Raw genomic sequence first — 20396 nt, 5'->3', positions numbered from 1 at the left:
CGGGTGAGGGGCGCAGGGTGAGCTCCCCACTGTGCTCAAAGCGGAAAACTGGTGCAGAGTCCATTCTGATAGGAAAGAAATATTGAACAGCTCAATAAATGCAAGCATAATGCAAGAAATAATGAAATAGAAATTTATTGATATATTAATATAATGATTCCTGGAGAATTTTGGAGAATCTTTTTAAACAAACAGGAGGACTGCTTCTATATTAAATTACTTGCAAGAAGTATTACTAATGACAAAGAATAAATAATTTTTCTGTACAAAATATTTTTTTAAATTACATTCTGAGCAGGGCGGCATGGTGGTGCAGTGGTTAGCACTATTGCCTCACATCTCTGGGACCCGGGTTCGGGTCTCCGCCTGGGTTACATGTGTGTGGAGTTTACATGTTCTCCCCCTGTCGTCGTGGGGTTTCCTCTGGGTACTCCGGTTTCCCCCCACAGTCCAAAAACATGCTGAGGCTAATTGGAGTCGCTAAATTGCCCATAGGTGTGCATGTGTGAGTGAATGGTGTGTGAGTGTGCCCTGCAATGGGCCGGCCTCCCATCCTGGGTTGTTCCCTGCCTCGTGCCCTTTGCTTCTGGGATAGGCTCCGGACCCCCCGCGACCCAATAGGATAAGCGGTTTGGAAAATGGATGGATGGATTTCATAGCAAAATTATTGATAGCTGGTCTTCAGAGTGAATCATTCATGCTCACAGAGTTTAAACTACAAACAAATTAATCAAATAAGTCTAGTTCTTTTCTAAACTGTTACTTCCTCATATTGCAAATGAGCAAAGAGCAGTGAATTCAGACTTATTCTGAAAAGCAGAAAAGTCGTCATACAGGATGTGAGTGTGAGACTCTGCAGAAACACTGTGTGCTACATGCAGAGGGTCTGACCTCAGGCCTTTGTTTCACTCTTTATTATGTTTTATACAGTTTTAAAATGTCACTGCAGTAGGTCCTTTTAATATCTGTGGATCAGCACAAATCAAGAGGTCTGTTAGGAAGGTGTCTGTATGACAGGGGTGGGGGTGTCCTGGGGGGGGGGGGGGGCATAGTCAGGTGATTCACTTCATCTGGGTCTTATCAGCAGTCCTGTCAGACTGAGCTGTTTGTGTTTCTCTCAGCACCACAATGATGTTTCACACATAATGGGGTCCGTGGGCCTCCTCAGTTATATTCAGGCTTTCAAATTTCTTCAATCATAAAAAGTCACATGGATCTGACACTCTGAGACTGTTATATTAATTTGTTTAAATTCATTGAAAATACTATATATTACAGCTAGTATTTGGATCCGTCTGCTCTTTATCCGTTCCTCACTGGCATACCTGGGTCTCTGTGCAGTGCTTTCCGGAAGCATGAGAACCATTCATAAGGGAATCTATGTGTGGCTGCCCTCTAGTGGATACACAAAATTCAGCTACTTAAGTAGCTTGACTATATTTCTCTCCTAGTTTAGTTTAGTTCCTAATTTAATCTAACCGATGAAACTGAAGGCAGAGTTGGAAATTAGTTTACTCATGACTGCAGAAGTTACCCTGACAAGGGATTCTGTACAATCAGAGATGGAGCTGCTGGATGGGCTGGTCATCGCCTGCTTTTTCTGAATGATGTATGTCTGGATGTAAAGTTACAAACTGCTTAATGTGTATCAATCTGTTTTATAATCCATCCATCCATCCATTTTCTTAATCGCTTATCCTACTGGGTCGCGGGGGGTCCGGAGCCTATCCCGGAAGCAATGGGCACGGGAACAACCCTGGATGGGGGGCCAGCCCATCGCAGCCAAACCATTTAAGTTTGTGAAATTCGTTTTTAATAATTACCAATTTCAGAAAAATATGAAATGTTTTGTAAAGTATCAATTTATTAATCATGTATTTAAACAAATAATGACCAGTATAGAAGACACATACAAAACTGTACAAAAGTACAAAAGTGCAAAAGTGTTCAAATGATCTTCATCTTGGTCTAGAATTATAATATTTTGTCCGTCAAAGTGTGGCAGCCCAGTCATTTCAAAATCTCTTCTAAAGTTAGCAAAACATTTGCACCAACCATCCAATCGACCCATATATTTTTGACTTGACCATTAACACAACTCCTATGGCTAATTAATGCATCATTAACATTTGTTTAATTAAATTAATTAATTAAGTGAGCTGGTGGCGGAATTTAACAAATACATGGAATGGCTGGGATGCCCCTGAGGAGAGGTTTAGGATCCAAAGCGTGGTTCATCTAGCGATCCAACAAGGCATCAGTAACTTTATGGAGAAAAGAAGAAATTCTTGTTAGTTTTTATTGTGTCACTTTTAATTTGCATATATTTTTTATGATAATTGTGTTTTTGTTCTGAGCAAATATACACAACCCAATTAAATAGCATTAAACGTTTTCTTTGATGGCCCAAGACTTTTGCATAGTACCATATTTTTTCAGAATCAAGAGACAATTTAATAAAAATCAGTCTTACCTTCACAAGATAACGATTATTAAACATTTACCAACAGGTGGCAGCAAAGCACTTGAGAATAAGTGGCCAATACGTGGTTGTACAGGTTGCCAGCAGATAATCATCCCCTCTGTGTTTAACTGACTCTCATGCTATGACTGTACAGACTGTGCAGGGCCGAGTGAGAGAGGCCTCACTGCAGTTAGCTTAACCGTTTATTTTACAGCTCGTCTGACTCATTCTGCTCCACGAAGGTCATCTCCTCTGCCAGCTTCCTCTGATCCAGGGAGACCCTCTGCTTCTCTCTGATTGGTTCCCGCTTTCTACAGGAGGTCAAGTGCATTTGAATGGTGATGATGGTGCAAATCAGGTTAAACACACCAGTCCCAGCTTTCAGTACAGCATCCAGAACCTGCTCCCACCTGTGAGACATATAATACACCAGTGTGTCTGTCAGTCACACATATCACATTTAAACCTGAATAACAAAACAGTGAATCTATTCTGACTGAAGTAAAACCACCTTGATAATCGACAGCAGCACCGATCAGCTCAGTCCTACATACAGAGCCAGCTGGACCAAAGAGCTGAATAAGAGGGTGGATGTGAACAGTAAAGTCTTACATGCTTTATAGAAACACGGTACAGCCACATCTGTACTATTACACAGGACACATGTGAGGAACAGGCGACATTAACAAAGAGCATGAAAATAGCTAGAGATTATCACACAACATGTTACACTATTTTGTAAAAACAGGCCTGCAGTCATTCCCCAGCAGCACAGGGCACAAGGCAAGGGCTCACCCTGGATGGGATGGGATCTCAAGTTTATTATTAAGAAAATAAAATAAAAAATATTTTTTTCTTTTAAAATTAAAATGACAGTTTCCCATTACTGTGTGATCAGGTAAATGCTGCTAGCTGGACCCCCACACTACTGTAAATGCTGCTGAATGCTTACCTCAGTTTTTCATTATCCCCTCCTTCTTCATCATGTGCAGAGAAAAGGAGAGCAGTGGAAACAGGAGAAAGGATAGTTAATAAAATGCAGTGATCTGTTAGTCAATAAAGACTAAGAAAAGGTCACTCTTGAAACTGAAATATAAATTATGAAAGATATTCTACAGAGAAAATGATTAGATGGAGAACAATGAATTAGTGTTCGCATCCCAGGGCACTGATAGTGAACAGGTGAGATAAATGATTTTATTAACATATTTTAATGTATCTATTGTATCAGGGTGGCATGGTGGTGCAGTGGTTTGCACTGTCGCCTCACTCCTCTGGCACGTGTACTCAAGTCTTCGCTGGAGTTCCGTGTGTATGGAGTTTGCATGCTCCCCCTGTGTCATTGTGGGGTTTCCTCCAGGGACTCTGATTTCCCCCCACAGTCCAAAAACATGCTGAGGCTAATTGGAGTTGTCAAATTGCCGGTAGGTGTGCTTGTGCGAGGGAATGGAGTGTGAGCGTGTCCTGCAATGGGTTGGCACCCTATCATGGGATGTTCCCTGCCTTGCGCCCATAGGGACCCTGACTTAGACAAGCAGTTTCAGACAATGGATGGATGCAGCACTGGATCAGATATTACAGAGTACAACTGTAACACTGGCCTACGCTGCAATGAAAAGCCACCTACAGACATGTTAGTCAGTCTGCACACCATTAGTAACAATTTATCCTCACAAAGATGAAAAAATGCCTGAATTAAGTTGCAAGCTACATGGATTTGTCTGGATTTGTATACATAACAAGTGACTGGCTGTATGTCTGTGGAAAATGCTGTGTCATATTACAGACTGATCATAAAGTAGAAGACACACATTCAATATTAAAGACACCAATTAGCCTGACTGTGCGTTTTTGGATTGTTGGAGGAAACCCACACAGCATGTGGAGAACATGCAAACTCCACACAGACAGAGCAGGAGACAGATTCAAACCCCTAAACATGGAGGCGTGAAGCAACAGCGCCATCTACTGGACCACCGTGCCACTATCATTGAAACAATAATCCCAATAAATAACTCTGTTTCACAACAGCTGATAAATAGGGGATTATCCCCACAAAGAAGCACAAAGCCCTTCGTGAGTGAAACTGCTGGGTTGGTTAGTATGTATCTATTTATATTCAAGCATAAATAATTCACAGGCAGATTTAAATCAATTACTTATGTTTAACAGTAATATGAACTGGAATCTGCAGGATTCCACAACCAGCCACCAATACCAGCCAGTGTCCTTCCTCTCCAGCCCACTCATTGTCACAATGAAGGTTTTATTTTCTGTGTCATCCCTGATCAGGACAGGCCTCCCATGCAAACTCACTGATCTCTCTGATGCACAGGACCCCCCAATCTTACACCACATCCTTTGTCTTTTGTTGTTTCCATAGTAACACTGACACTGACTCCATCCACACCCTTCACCTCCTGTTTGTCCACTGACAGCCCTGGAGGACTTGAACACACAGGTAAAACACTCAAAGATTTGCACAGCAATGAAATGTTTATGAATATCAGCCCATTACAACATACATACTGTATGTAAATGTTTGGCCAATAAACTGACATTTTTTAACATATTACTTATCATATTTATCCTCATGAAGTCGCCCGATTAAGCTGACACTGTTTCTTCTTCCAAGTCTCGTTTATCATATTGAATTAAATTAAAATGCAGATTTTTAAAACATTTTTCCATCAGTGTTTGTGTTAAGGTCCTTCCTTTTTGACTCAGTGACATGTTACATACTGTGCATCTCATTGGCTACAGTCTGCAGTACAGACATCTTACCATCAGCTACTGACAGATTAACCTGGTCTAAGAGGCTCCACTGATCTTCACACCACACCAGTACCGATCGGAGTCCTCAGCTGTCAGATTGTTGATGGTCACAGTGAAGACTCGCTGGCCAGGATCATCTCTGACTCACACTTTACCCTCCTGTGGAGAGTCAGTGTGTACTATGGGAGTACATGACCTCACATTATACCCTCTGCACCAGTATTTCACATGAGTTTTATATCTGTCACCATAGGAACAGGGGATTGTTGCAGATCATACTCTCTGTACACAGGCCCATTTCACTGTAGACACACTGTCAGCACCTGTGGGGAAAATAATTAACTGAATAAGGATTTTCCACCTCATGACTTCTCTAAGTAATTATGCTTGGTTTGTGTAATACTTAGATTAGGTCATGTGTAATTAACAGAACAGTGATGATGTATAAAAGTCAAAGACCATCATTTTACTATAAGAACAAGGAAAACAAAACTAGTGTCTGATCTTGGGAAGGGCTTCAGCAGGATGTGAGATCGGGAATCTGAGCCTGGCAGTGTGTTCTAGGGTCTGAGAGGAAAACCAGGACCTTAAATCCCTAGTAAAAGGCCTCGATGAGGTGAATGAATGGGCTTGTCACTGTGTGGGATGGCCACACCCCTTCAGTACTATTGCCTTACTTGTAAACATATCCAGTCCTGTGATACAAGCCCTCTCCTATTCCTCTATACATGCTTCCTTTGGGCTCTATTTGTGAACGTTATTATGTAAAATATCATTGCTATGCTGGTGATACGCAGCTCTATCTGCCATTAAAACCTGGTGACTGCTGCTCTCTGGTGGCCCTTTCTAACTGTCTGGAGCAATGACTTTGGTCCAGATTAATGAAAACAAGATAGAGGTAATGAGTTTTGGTCACTGTTCATGATCTCAGAGAACAATTAGGGCTTCATTCAGAAAACGTCCAGTCACATACTAAAAACCTTGGTGTCATCTTTGATTCATCACTGAGTTTGATAAACAAATAAATGCTGTTGTGAAGGGGTGTTTCTGTCAGCTGAGTTCAATAGCCTGGCTTAAACCACACCTTTCAGCCAAAGACCTGGAGAGTTACTCCTGCTTTTATCCTGATTGGGTTACTGCCGTTCTCTGTACCCAGGTTTACCAGAAGCATCTTTATTCTGACTACACCTTGTTCAAAACGGTGCTACCAGGCTCTCAACAAAATATAGACACCAAATTTCCCCTGTGTTGGCTGCATTGCATTGGCTACCTGTTAAGTTTTGAGAATTTCTGAGAATACAGTTTAAAGATTTCTTATTTCATTCTAAGGCGATTCATGGCATAGGTCCCCAGTCTGTCTCGGAGCTAATTCAGCCTTACACCGCTTCTTATTAGATGCATCTCTGTACTGACCCTGCACACACAGGAACACATTTTATTTATCTATTTCATCGGACTATTCTGCTTTGCACATCATGTATTTAATATGTATAGTGATTTTATATTTATTATTAGATTATTGTATAACTTTTGCACTGTTTTTTAAACTTGGTTGTTGCTTAGTCTTGTTTTTCCAAGGAGCACCATTATACCAAAAAGAATTCCTTGTAGGGTCAACCTACTTGGCAATAAACCACAGTCTGATTCTGATTAATTCTTGTGTAACATTGTGTAACATTGGCCAATGTCTATACTTTTACTATATATTTATATTATTTTGACCTACAGCACTTTGGCACAACATAGATTGTTTTTAAATGTGCTATAGAAATAAAAATTATTCAACTTGATATTGAAACGTATTTCAAGTCATCCATCTTGCCGACAGGGGGGTTGCGGTGTGACCCCTGGTGGACAAATTATGCAGCAACAGCACTCATATCATGGTTGAAAGTTCTGTCTTCAGTCTCTCTGTTTCTTTTTAATTATCATTAATTGGCCATTATAAACCAAATGCTGATAGTGATTTATCACAGACTCCAGCATTAATGAATTAAAATATTCATAATGAATAAAGAAGATGAATTGGCGCTAATGTGTATTTTTACTGTGTTATTGATAAGATAAATATTACAGTACACGGATCGCTCTGGTGTCTCAGAAATTGTCTCCATTTTTTCATACCAATTTATCATTAGTACAGTAGTGCTTGCAGTTCACAAATGCTTTGGCCTACAAACAATTTGGTTCGCAAAAACAATATTTGGTCAATGAACAAACTCGACCAGATTCCTTTTTTTATACTAGTGTAACACCGGAGGGGCGCATATCCCAGCATGCCCCGCGTACAATTGTAAATAGAAGGACCACGACAGGCACCCAACAAGCACCGAACCCAAATACACAGATGGGAAACACAATGTTGTCAGAAGCTGAACTGCGAAATGCACATGCAGTGAGAGATTTACACACACTAAATACACGTTAGGATCAGACAGGATATACACACAAGACATGGGCAAAGTGTAAAGTGAGGTAGACCTTCAACAGCACGTCAGTCCATTGCAGGGCACTGGAAGCTGGAGAAATGCCATGTGAACAGCAGAAATGTGGTCAAACAGGATGTGAGGGTGAGACTGTGTGCTGTATATAGAGGGTCTGACATCACGGCTTTGTTTCAGTCTTTAGTATTGTGATGACATTGTGATTGCCCAGTGATGTCTATACTGGATGGGTGGTACCCCTTTAAAGAGCAAGGGGAGATGGGATACCATTGTGGTATGCAAGCAGGTCCTCAGGGTTGTCACACATGTTTTTGTGAGGTGTACACTGCTGGTTGCTTGAGCCCCTGGATGAGACACTGGTCAGTGCCCTGCAGAATCGCTGTGGGCAGTGTGAGGACTTCTGCCCTCTCAGTTAAACAATAGGCTCAGGGACTGAGTCAAATGAGTCTCTCTGCATCCTGCTTAATGATATCAAGGGGTTGTGTAGGCGTGTCTCTGCTCACATGGCTCTATCAGTACAGAGTGAACTGGCCATTGATCAGTTTATCTAGACACTTAACCCCAGATAGCTCACATTCAGACACAGTCAACCCCTCTGCGTCCCTGGACGAGGCCCTGGAACTGGCTTTGGAGAGAGAAATTGTGGGCAGCGAGGTGGTGGGGAACGAGGCGGGAGAAATCAACCAAGCTGTGAGGAAACGCCAAAGGGCTTGGAGGACCCAGGCCCTCAGGTTTACTTCCTGGATGCAGACTGCCTGTAGGCTGACAGGCAGCAGCACCCCCCCACCCCTCAGTCCTCAGACAGTGTCCCAAGTTCACCGCCACCCAGGGTTCCGCCAAGGGCACGCATAGCCGGGAAGATGTGGGTCAACAAGGTTAATTTCCTGAACTTCCTTGGTGACACCGGGGAGGTGGCCCTGCTGCCACCTGCTGTAGAGGTGGTGACTACGGATTGGACTCACAGAGGCAGCTTCTGTCACATACCCACCATAGTGATGTGAGTCGCATGTACTGCCCTAGTCCATACAGGTTCCACTGCAACCCTGGTGAGACCAGACACTGTCTAGAACTGACATTGGTGCAGGTGAGAACAATGACTGGTGACCTGGCCCCTTTAAAAGGGACGGGGTTGTTCCCTTTTGACATGGGGGGTTTAGTTGTGAATAGTAACTATGTGGATGGATGACATGCTCGATCCCTCCATCCTGGGCCTGAATTTCCCCCGGAGCACGGCATGTGTGCTGGACTTTGGGCACAACATGCTGAGATTCCCTGCGGTCCATGTGTACAGTGGGGCCGCTGGCCCCGCAGCCTCTGCAGCTGACTGCCCACCCCTTACTGCCACTGGGCCTGTACCTCCACATCAGCTAGAGATCCCTTCCTCTGCTACAGTCACATTGGCCCCTGAGCCCACATGTGTCCCCTCCAGTGTAGCGCTGCTGCCTCACTCACTTCACTGGAGTCTAACGGGGTTTATCAGAGCGACTTACCTGAAGCTGCCATTGGAGGAGCCCATGATGACCACACGGTTGCCCTTGTGCCACTGCAATCCCACTGCCCTGGTCCTCTACCTCACACCATTGATCCCCTGCCCCACCCATACGGTTGTGTGCCTCTTCATGTTTGCAGCATCCTTCTGCACTGAGCCTCTTGCCACCAGCACAGAACCAGTCAAGGCTGACCAGTGAAGCTCAGTGGTGGGTGCTGAGTGGCCATTTCAGAAGTTTAATTATTTAATTTACAGTAATACACACGTTTCCAACCATTAAAAACATTATCCAGACTTAAAGTCACTTGAATAAAAATATTTAAAAACTTGTTAGCATTTCAATATAGTATCTGGTTGGACTGTGTACTTCCTCTTTGTTTACATGGATAACATAACACTCACAGCACAAAGTATGCTGTCCTCAGCATTCGCATCGCCGCAACATTCCAAAGATCCATCATAGGCCTTTAGTCTAAAAACAAGCTAAAATGGTCACTGAGAACCTTTGCGTCCATTGATTTCCATCAGCTGTGTGTGGAAAGTTCGAAAGAATTTCTGAAGCTACTGAACAGAGCAAGGGTTGCCAGCTCTCACCCATCTGGTGTGACACTCACACTTTCAGGCTCTCACGCTCACGCAAGAAATCTATATTATTTCATTATAAACCTAAAATTCGCTATATCAAAAGCACTGGGGTACTTTGAAAACCCTACAAACTATTTACAAGGTAATAAAACTGTTACGTACATGTAAATCTGTGTGCATACTTGTTTCAAACTGAAAATCTTATGCCAGCCAGCTAAACAAATTAGACAACCCTGCTACAGGCCTCTCTGTTCAGTTTTCGCTGAATGCTAAGGCTTCCCAGGCAAGCTACTGACCCTCCAAATTTCACAGACCTCTCGGCCACCCAGTAATCTGTAACTTTAGTGCTGAAAGCTTGACAGTGAGTGTATCATGTGAGGCAGCTGTGGAAATACAGACTCTCCTCTGTGCTACAAAAAACCTTCTGCAGCGGCAATGTGGGATCTGTGCTCTCCGGGAGCATAACTGCTCGGCGCGGCAGCTCCAGCTCTGAGGGCCGCCGAGTCCCGCTGAGGGTGATACGATGCGCCCAGAGAATCACCAGGACAGAACTGCCACCCTGCATAAGTCCCCGGGGCCTTATGGCCGGGACTGAGAGGCCGAGGAGAAGCTTCTACCCCCAGGCCAGTAGGATCATTAACATCACAGATTAAAAGCTAAAATATGCTATAACTACAATCTGTACTTTAAACATTTCTACATATTTTCATCTTTACTTTTTATATAACTTTTATTGTTATATTTTCTTATTATCTTTCTGTAGTTTCAGTACTTATTTTGTTAATTCACGTTGTTTAATTTTGATGTCCTTTTACTAGTGTGTTTATTACACTGACTGGAGTAACGACAATTTCATTTCAGTGAAAGGAGGCAAGCCTAAGTTGAACTACCGTGATCTCCGATCCCTCAGGCGGCACTGTATCAAGAATCGTCATTCATCTATACGCGATATGACCACATATGACTACTTCGGCAAACCTTTGTCAAGTACCACAATACGTAGTCACATCCACAAATGCCAGTTAAAACTGTACTGTGCTAAAAGCAAGCCCCATCTTAACAGTGTCCAGAAGCGCCGTCGGCTTCTCTGGGCTCAGAACGCATCTGAGTTGGACCATCACACAGTGGAAACGTGTACTGTGGTCAGATGAATCAGTATTTCAGGTATTTTTTGTGAGAAATGGATGCCGTGTGCTCCAGACCAAAGAAGAAAAGGATCACCCAGACTGTTACCAGCAATAAGTCCAAAAGCCAGGGTCTGTCATGGTATGGGGTTGTGTCAGTGCCCTTGGCAAAGGTAACTTGCAGTTCTGTGATGGCACCATTAATGCTGAAAAGTACATAGAGATTTTGGAGCACAATATGTTACCTTCAAGAAGACATTTTTTCCAGGGACGCCCATGCATTTTTCAGCAAACAATGCGAAACCACATTCTGCACACATTACAAAGTCCTGGCTGCGGAGGAAGAGGGTATGGGTACTTGACTGCCTGCAGTCCCGACCTGTCTCCAATAGAGAATGTGTGGTGCATTTTGAAGCGCAATATGTGACAACGAAGACCCCGTACTGTTGTCCGCCTTAAGACTTGTTTGCAGGAAGAATGGGACAAAATTACACCTGAAACACTACATCACTTGGTGTCTTCAGTCCCTAAATGTCTTTTAAGTGTTGTGAAAAGGAATGGCAACATTACAAAGTAGTAAATGCTTTACTGTCCCAACTTTTTTTGAAATGTGTTCTAAGAACCAAAATTGGAATACGTGTTTGAAAAAATCAATGAAATTCACAAGGAACACATTAAATAATGTGCTGTTGTATTGTTTTCAATGTAATACAGGTCAAAGATAATTTAACAAAGTGCTGTTTTCAGTTTGATTTTCATTTTACATACCATCCCATCTTTTTCTGATTTGGGGTTGTAAAATGTGAACACAAAAGCTTTTTCTGTGTGAACATTATAAAACAGATTAATTCGTATTAAACAATTTGAAAGACATAGACATCTAATATGTGTGTGTCTGTGAGAGAGAGCATTTCAATTAATGCCTATAGTTCAATATTTGTTATATGTGCTGAATTTCATGGTCATCATTTTGGAAAAAAAGCTACCTAAACCATACAGGACTTAGAAATGGGTTAAAACTGACAGGACGATACCAGATATCAAATTGTATAGTTAGGATGAATGTACTGTTAAACATCAGCACCATTGGAGGAGTCATGCATGGTGAGGCAGGGGGATATCTGTACATTAATGGGCGATGCATTACTGGGGATCTTTGGCGCCACCTTTTGACCTGTTACAGTCGTCATCAACATTAAAAAAACATTTCCATTTCCAATGCATGAAAAAACAAATTGCACCCTATTTATAGAGTGGGAGACTACTTTTGCAAGGATTTATATCTCCTGAAATTACTTCTTCACAGATAAGCACCAGAATGTTCTTTTCCCAGATGGTAGTAGGGACAAAATCTCCTACCACTGATAATTCTGACCATACACAAAATTTAATTTTTCTGCGTCTTGCGATTTTACATTATCAAAAATAACCAGCAAATCCTATTATTATCCTGCTACCCCCACTCTATCAAAACTCATGAAATGATATGATTCATTTGGAGGAGGAAGATTTCTAATTGATCCTTTATACCCACCAACCAGACCAGTATAAGCAGCTGCACGATGTAAAGCCTCTTTAAATGGGTACAGACTACTTCCGTTTTGTAAGGACATAAAACTTATAGGTCCTGCAGGCCCCAACTCTGATCAGCCTGTATCAGTCTATTTCAGAGCTCCGCTGGCCCAGGCAAGACTGGACTCAACTCTTCAAACCACCCCTTTTAAGGAAGGAAATGGCCTGCCGGCTCCTGAGACACTGGATAGGAATAACTTGAGCAACACAGGAAAAGCAAGACCTTTCACCCCCCGGAGTGGCCGGAGTTCCACAGTCAATCCACAACAACAACAGCTGTTAGTTTCCATACACTGACACCTTTTCCACTATAAACAGGATAACTCACCACACATAGATGTTAGGGACAAATACACGCGTGTTTGGTCTCGTTTGAATAGGCATGAGACGGCGAGTGTTATACACTCAGATTTCAGGCAGTATAGCTTTTCCTAAGAGAAATACAGAAACTTCGGCTCCACCCACCAAACTGAGAGAGCCTCTCACATGGCAGAACAAGGGAATTACGACCACCCCCTAAAGTGATCTGATTGGCTGGGGACTTGAGAACCAAGGTCAACAATGCCACTAAAATTAACCATTGACCGAAATTGGTCAGTCTTCAGAGACATGCCATCATCTGGTTTGGATACTTAAGGAAGGGCCTCAGAAGAAGTCGGGGAGTCACTCTGTAATCAGAGCTCCCACAGAGAACTGCGTGAAAGTCCATCTGTCAGATACTTTCCACAGAACTTTGTGCACTCTCAGCTGAGGTATGTGATTGTTTAATATTGTATTCGTCAAATTGTATTTACAAGTATGTGGCCACATGTCAATGATTGGATATTGTAATATGTTTAATAAATGTTGTCTTGATTACTTCATGACTGTCTGATTTGCTAACCTTTTATAAACTTTCCAGATTGGGCTTCTATCCTGTTTGGGACTAAAGTGGTAAATACTACCTTGCAGCCTCTGGGTTAAATCCCCTTTATCTGGATCCCAAACTCGTCTGCCCAAGTTAAGTTAGGTAGATACCAAAACCGCACCTCTGGAGTTCGCACACGCTCAGTTACGGGCCGACTTAACCTCTGAGGTCAACACATACACACTATGTTCCTAGGCACCGGGCATAGTCCCTGAGACGCTCACATGGTAAGACAATGGGCGGCATCGGCGGAGTCCCTGAGACGAGCCCAAAGTAAACCTCATACAAACTACCACAACAAAAGGTGCGCCATCACAGCTGCTGAGGTTGACACATGTTATGATGTGGGCTGCCCCCGGCTGAGCCTCTGAGGTGGACGTACATGTGGTTCGGGTAAACATCGGCTTAATCTCCGAGGCACCCGCATGCTCAGTAATTGGCAGACACTGAGCCTTTGGGGAATTATATAGGTCGAGGGACCCGAATAATCAGAGGCTGACATTGTCTTAAATGGTGGCGATGTCCGTACCTTTAAGACAAACCCTGTGGAACAAGCCCACGAATCGCCCTGTCGGCCGAGGCGAATCTGGCGGACTTCTTCGTCAGGGGTAAACTAGAGTTGGTAACCTAAAGGAGAGTCCTGAAGTAATCCGAGCAACATGCACGTCATGACTACAATATACTGAAATAAGGTCATTAATAAAATGGAGTCAGATATGTGTCTAAAAGAATATCTTGTATATTAAAAAGGGTAAGTAATTCCCAGGAGCGCTTGGAAGGACCAACACGCATTCACAGCCTTCGGCTGCGCCATTGGATTCCGCCATTGGGTCAGTGGGCGGCTCCCTACAGTTTATTGTAATAAGTATCTCATAAATTTGACTTTACACTTTTGCATGGCATTGATAGATTTTGAAAGTTAATTACTTAATACAAATCTTATTAAAATTGTTCATTATAGAACCTGAATGTCTCAAGGTAGCACATTAGTACAAAAAACGCTGCATGATGTATTATTGTAGCAGTCAGATGTTATTTTAACCAATGTACAGGTTTACCTTTAATTAAATTCTACAAACATAATCAAAATCACTTGTGAAAAAGACATTTAGTCATTTACTAAGGCAGATACAACCTGTGGAAGCACAGCTAAAAGCATACCATCACCCATTATAGAGTGACCCATTGTCTTTGTAACTGAGTAATCACAACTAAGTGCAATTAACTATAATGAAATTGTACACAGAAACAGTAAAGGCAAAGGTAATTTATTATGACGAAATGCTTCCAAAATGCCCAGTGTGCTTCAGCGTTTCTCCTTTTCTCCAGTCGTCGACAGGTCCTGTGTTTATTAGGTGATCTGTGATGTAGGAGATCCTGAGAATGGCTGCTGCTCCAAGGATGATTGGAAGGTGGCTTTTCCCAGGAACAGCGGGCTGGAGATGTGTGGGATCTGGAGTGAAGATAGAAATAGAGGAAGAGAACAAGCAGAGGGTGTGGGGGGGGGGGGGGGGACAAGACTGCAGGACACGTTAAAGTCTATGGTAACACAGGTGACCTGGACTACATGCCTATCACTCCCCACATGCCTGTTTCCCTCGTCTTCCCTGTGGTGTGGTGCTGATGAGCTACATCTATTTCTCGTTTAATCCTGCCTCCCGTTTCAGCCCTTGTGTGGATGATCCCAGGTCCCTCTCGTCTGCTCCTCATCTGTGGTGCATATAGTGCCTCTTCGTCCTGTGCTCCCCAGTCCAGTCATTGTATTGTTACGTGTGTGATCCTGCTGTATAGGATCAATCCTGCTGATCCTGTGTTTCCCCCCTGCTCTCCCAGCCTGGTTTTGACCCCTCATGGTCTGTTTCCTTTTGCCTTTTGCATTGTGTTTTTATTAGAATAAAATCTCCTTCGTTTTCCCCGACGCCTGCCTTTACCTGCATCCTTCCAGAACCTTGACAATATCCTTAATGAGAGATATGGTGCTTAATAAATAGACAATAAATTAAACACAAATACTTAATAAGGCTAATAATTTTTATGTGTGTGTCGTTTAAAAGAAATTAAATCAAATTAACTTACCTGGTGACACTGGTAACTCTGAACATAATACTAAAAAGATCATTTTAAAATTGTATTCAATTTTGCTGTGAATAAGCATTAACAATTATTTTTTAAACTGCCCACCACCACCCCCCCTCTTCAGAGGACAACTTTATTTTACATTAAATTAAAGATACAGTGTAAAGAATGTGGCTGCTCCGAACTCACCTGTCCTAGTACTGTGATTAAAGAAAAAAAAATGGGGGGGGGGGGAGAGGGGGGCACAGACACAACAATCGTAGTAATAAAGGTGGGATGGAGAAAATAAAGTGTAGGGGAATACAGAGTACAAACAACCATAAGAAACACACGGCCCATGGCCATATGTCCACAAGACAACCACCCGCCCAACCCGAGAGGGAGCCTACGAGGGACTAAGGGGGCGCCAACCCCCATAAAAGGAGGTCCGCAGAGGGGGGACAGACAGCGAGCCCCCCAGTCCCTCCCGCAAGCCCTCCACCGAGGGAAGCGGGTCCAGGGCCAAAGGGCCCCATCAACCGGGAACACTCCCCTGGCGGACGGTCCCCCCAGCCCGCTCCCCAGCAGGACGGATCGCCGCCCACTGTAGCGACCCGGCACGCCCCCCCCCCTCCCCGACACTGCAGAATGATCTAAGGGAGACCCATACAAACAAAGTGCACCCCCCCCCACCACCTAGGAGTGGACCTGTGTCAACTGGGGAGCGGCAGACCCCCCGCCCAGCCCAAACCGAACCCTCCAATTCGCCTAGAAGGGCTCAGAGCATCCCTAGATACCCCGGACCACCTGCCAGGGCTCCACCACGGCACAGCAGAGCCAAGGACCACCCAGCCCGCAGCCCACAAGAGGAGACGGCCCACACCGGCCAGGGCCGTCTTCTACCTGCCGGGCCACCCCACCCTCGCAGGGCCAGAGACAGAGAGTTAGGGGGGGCCCTCAGCCCCCACTGCTTCCCCGTCCCATGTTAATGTGACGTGTGCATGTACATGTGTGAGAGAGTTGTGTGTTTATGTCTACAATGCATTAAGATTAGTGGGTGCAGTTCGAGTATGAGGGCCCCACCACTGGCAGATGGCAGAGTCCCCCATCCCCCTCCCTGCACCCCAAGGCCCTAATGTAGCATGGACTGTGTATATAACTAAAGTGCAAAAAGCAGGTGAACAGTCGAGGCACGGGCACCCCACCGCTGGCAGACGGCAGAGCCCCACCTGCCTAAACCCACCTCCTCAGCCCTAGTGTCATGTGGTGTCTAATGTACAAGTAAAACCTCCCCACTGCCCCTCAAAGCCCTAGTGTTGTATGAAATGTGGTGTCCGGCCCAGGGGAGCAATAAGGGCATGCAGGAGTGCCCCCCCCCCCCCAGCACCACATTAAGAATTATTAATAAACATTCCACTATACATCTCAAAATTGATCACACTTAATTCATTATCTTTGATACTGTTTCAAACATCTAATGTTCCCCAAACAGCAGCGGAAGAACCACAACTTCATCTTCCTTGTATTTTGGCTCTTTTCTGTGTCAAGAGCTCTACAAGCTCAACTTTAATATTAATTTTCCACCACTTCTACATCTTCTATCTCTACCTGACCCACATCTATCTCTACACCGCCAGTTTCCTCATTACCTCTTTCTCTATTTATAATATCAACTAGTACATCACTTACTATTATTTCCAATATGGTTACATCTCTCACCATGTCCACACCCTCAATAATTACCTCCCCTACTTCTACCCCCACAATCTCAAAATTTACATCCCCAGAAATTACTTCTGCAAGCCCAAACTCACACACTCGGACTTGCAAAGCCTCCACCTTCACATTTCCTTTCGTATCCTCTGCCTTTAGGGTAATATTCCCCCCCTCCACCTTAACCACCTTCACATTTACCCCCACCTCACCTTGCTTCCCATTGCTTCCATTTTGCATTTTATTAATGCCTACATTCTGGTCTGCACCCTCCACCTGTACACCGGAGATCTTACCCACATGTCTTTCCCTTTCTGCCACCTCCACCCTTTCCCCACTAACCTCACCCTTTACCTCACCTACCCCCTGACTGGTCCTATTCTTCCTCACCTTCTTCTTTTTGTGAAGGTAATACGTCTTATAAATTTCCCACTCTTCAGATGTCAGGCCGTAATTTTCCTGAAGAGTCTCAGAGAAAATGCCAGCATTGCCTATCACTCTCACACCCTCCCCTCCCTTACACCAGTCAGTCACACCTCCCAGTCCCGCCATAACCTCCCCAGCCTGGACAGTGGGGGGTGTCGCTGGTGAGCACTCCTCCAAACCTTTCCTCTCTCCCCAGTCGATCACCTCGTCCCACAGGTCCCAGGCTCCCCAGTGCTGGTCGTTGATCCAGGAAACAGCTTTCGGAATTTTCATTCTGGTGAATAAACAAGACATAATTAACTAGCCGTCTGTGATACTCTCAAAGCCAAACTAGACACTGTGTATTTTCAACGTACTCCAGACATTTGCTAAATGCTATTCACAAAGAATGCCTATGGAAAGGGATGGAGCCTTCATTAGCTGCTCGTGGCATCGAGGCTACTCCGATAGAAGCGGCCAAATTGCTAAAACTGTTTCACAACCTATACAGTAACGCTGGCGAAATCAGGATGCTGCTTCGATACGTTATAACATCGCCATGGTAATGAACCCAGCAAACGGTTAATCGTACTTCAACAACATGGGACATTTAAAAAGTAAACGTATAGGGGCTCTTTTCAGAATAACATCTTCAGATGAAACGCATTACGACAGACCGGATGAGTAAAACCAATCATATCAACCATAAGTCTTATTGTTTTTAAGTTTAACACAATTATTTTCTCTTACAATTTAAATATAAACAATCACATTACGAAAAATGGCCACAGCATCTACAGTTTAAGCTACTAATTTTAAGTATATTTCAATTATATCTTGCGGCAATATTTGCATGAACTATATCACGACATAAAATGAAATATAAAATTAACTATGCTAACAAAACATAATCTGAAGAAATAGCAAGAAACATACGAAAAGATGCTTCTTACCTCTGTGCCATCGCTCTGTCAGAAAGTTTATGTTCAACCTGCACTGATTTTGTTTCTATGGAAACCAGCGAAAGTTTTCATTGGTCTAAAGGATGAAGATATGTACTGACGCAATATTCAACGAATGAAAACGAGAAATGATTGTCAGGGAGGGACGAATTTGATGGTGAACCAATCAAAAGTAATATGTTTAGCTCGTGCTTGTTCTGGCTGGGCGTGATTGGATTTGTTGATCTAACCGCCTTCAAGCCCGTAAACCATGTATCTACTTGTCAATGGGAAACCACGCAGTTCTGTCTATAAATACTGACTGTAATTTTTTTTATGACATTATGTCTTTGCTATGCAGTTTTACGGTAATGCGTAATACCGCGATGTTTGGGGTGTACCGCTGTTTTTTTTTCTATAGCTGGTGAACGCAATTAGCATTTTAGCCACGTTGGTAGGTACGCTTTTGAGAAAGAACACTATAGTTCTTGTTATTCACATTCTGTGTCCTGGTGTTTTTAATTTCTCATAATGTGAACAAAGATATGTCATATTCAAGTTTTTTGAGAGACTAAATTTTGGTTTGATTTATAATTTATTTAATGGTAAATAAAGTTCTTATATAGCCATTTTAGAATTAGTGCAGTCTTTCGTTTAGAATTAGCGCAATATTCTTAAAAACTGCATGTTCAAACCAAACGCCATGCCATAATAACTGCTTTACAGATATTTCATTCAGGAATCTGGAGGGTGTACTGTAGGTAGGCCTGTTTGTGTGTGTGTGCGTTTGGGTGGGTGGTCATGTACATAGTGCTATAAAAACATGTTATTTTGACTTTGTAGGGACATGTTTTCGGTCCCGAAAGTAAGAAGATACTGAATTTTATTAAATTCTGTGAATGCAGTCAAAGGAATAATTCAAAAAGTCTTGCATTTTGTTTGGTTGCTTACTGTTACTGCTTGGTAACTACTGCAATGTTTAAGGTTGCCATAGTTAGGATTGGGGTTACGCCCATACAAATGAATGGAGAATCCCCACAAAGATTCAGATACCTAATCTGTGTGTGTGTGTGTGGATTAGGTGTATATTACATTGTGGGGACCAAATGTCCCCCACAATGTGACAAAAATCTGTTATTTTGATGTTTTGGGGGGCATTTTCATGTACTCACAAAGATCTGTAAATACAGTCAAAAAACGAAAAATGCCAAAAGTCTTGTATTTGGTTTGGTTACATATGGTTAAGGTTAGGGGTTGGTAGGGGTTAAAGTTGTCATGTTGGGATTACAGTTTTCCCCATAGAAATGAATGGAGAGTCCCCACGAAGATATGATTACACAGCTGTGTGTGTGTGTGTTGTGTGTGGTATCAGATCAGTCCCTGAGAGTTCAGTAGTCTGACACCATGTTTCTGAGTCTGGTTGTGGAGGCCTGAATGCTTTTCCAGATGCCAGAGTGAAAAGATTATGTGGCTTTGCGGATGGAGCGTGTGATGTGAATGTCCATGATGGAGGGGAGAGAGACTCTAATAATCTTCTCAGCTATCCTCACTATCCGCTCACTATCAGACCGTGATGCAGCTGCTCAGGATGCTCTCAGTAGTTCCCCAGTAAAATGTTGTGAGGATGGGAGATGGACTTTTCTCAGCTTCCGCTGAAAGTAGAGGTGCTGCTGTGCTTTCTTGACTATGGAGCCTGTGTTGAGACAAACTTGTGTGTTGTTTTTGTTTGTCACATAGTGTAAAAATTGCCTAAGGAATCAAAAATGTGGTTCCATGGGGTTCCAGACAGTGACCTTTTTTGGAGACAGTGAGACAAAATTTTATACCTAGGTGCACCAGTTATGATATTGGTCAGGTAGGCTGTGGTCTGTTAGTTGGTGACAAGTGGCTGGTGATCCATGCAACCCAAGCAGAAGTGAGCA

At 43.3% G+C, this 20396-nt stretch overlaps 1 protein-coding gene across 2 annotated transcripts; it reads right to left on the bottom strand.

Moving 5' to 3' along the window:
- Nucleotides 1–14376: 14376 nt before the first annotated feature.
- Nucleotides 14377–18589, bottom strand: LOC125740749 (uncharacterized). 2 transcript variants are annotated; one of them, XM_049012356.1, is made up of 3 exons: nucleotides 18487–18589; nucleotides 17734–17828; nucleotides 14377–14813 (listed from the first exon to the last, which is right to left on the bottom strand). In XM_049012356.1, exons 1-3 carry the CDS (start codon nucleotides 18495–18497, stop codon nucleotides 14632–14634), a joined length of 288 nt encoding a protein of 95 aa, XP_048868313.1. In that variant the 5' UTR covers nucleotides 18498–18589; the 3' UTR covers nucleotides 14377–14631. The 2 variants fall into 2 exon arrangements, with proteins under 2 accessions (XP_048868313.1, XP_048868312.1); XM_049012355.1 differs by lacking the exon at nucleotides 14377–14813 and having other exon boundaries at nucleotides 16129–17828.
- Between the last annotated feature and the right edge of the window lie 1807 nt (nucleotides 18590–20396).

The sequence above is a fragment of the Brienomyrus brachyistius genome, chromosome 4, assembly GCF_023856365.1.
Source record: "Brienomyrus brachyistius isolate T26 chromosome 4, BBRACH_0.4, whole genome shotgun sequence".
NCBI lineage: Eukaryota > Metazoa > Chordata > Actinopteri > Osteoglossiformes > Mormyridae > Brienomyrus > Brienomyrus brachyistius.
The sequence above is the reverse complement of the archived record's forward strand: the minus strand, read 5'-3'. Positions and strand labels throughout refer to the sequence as shown.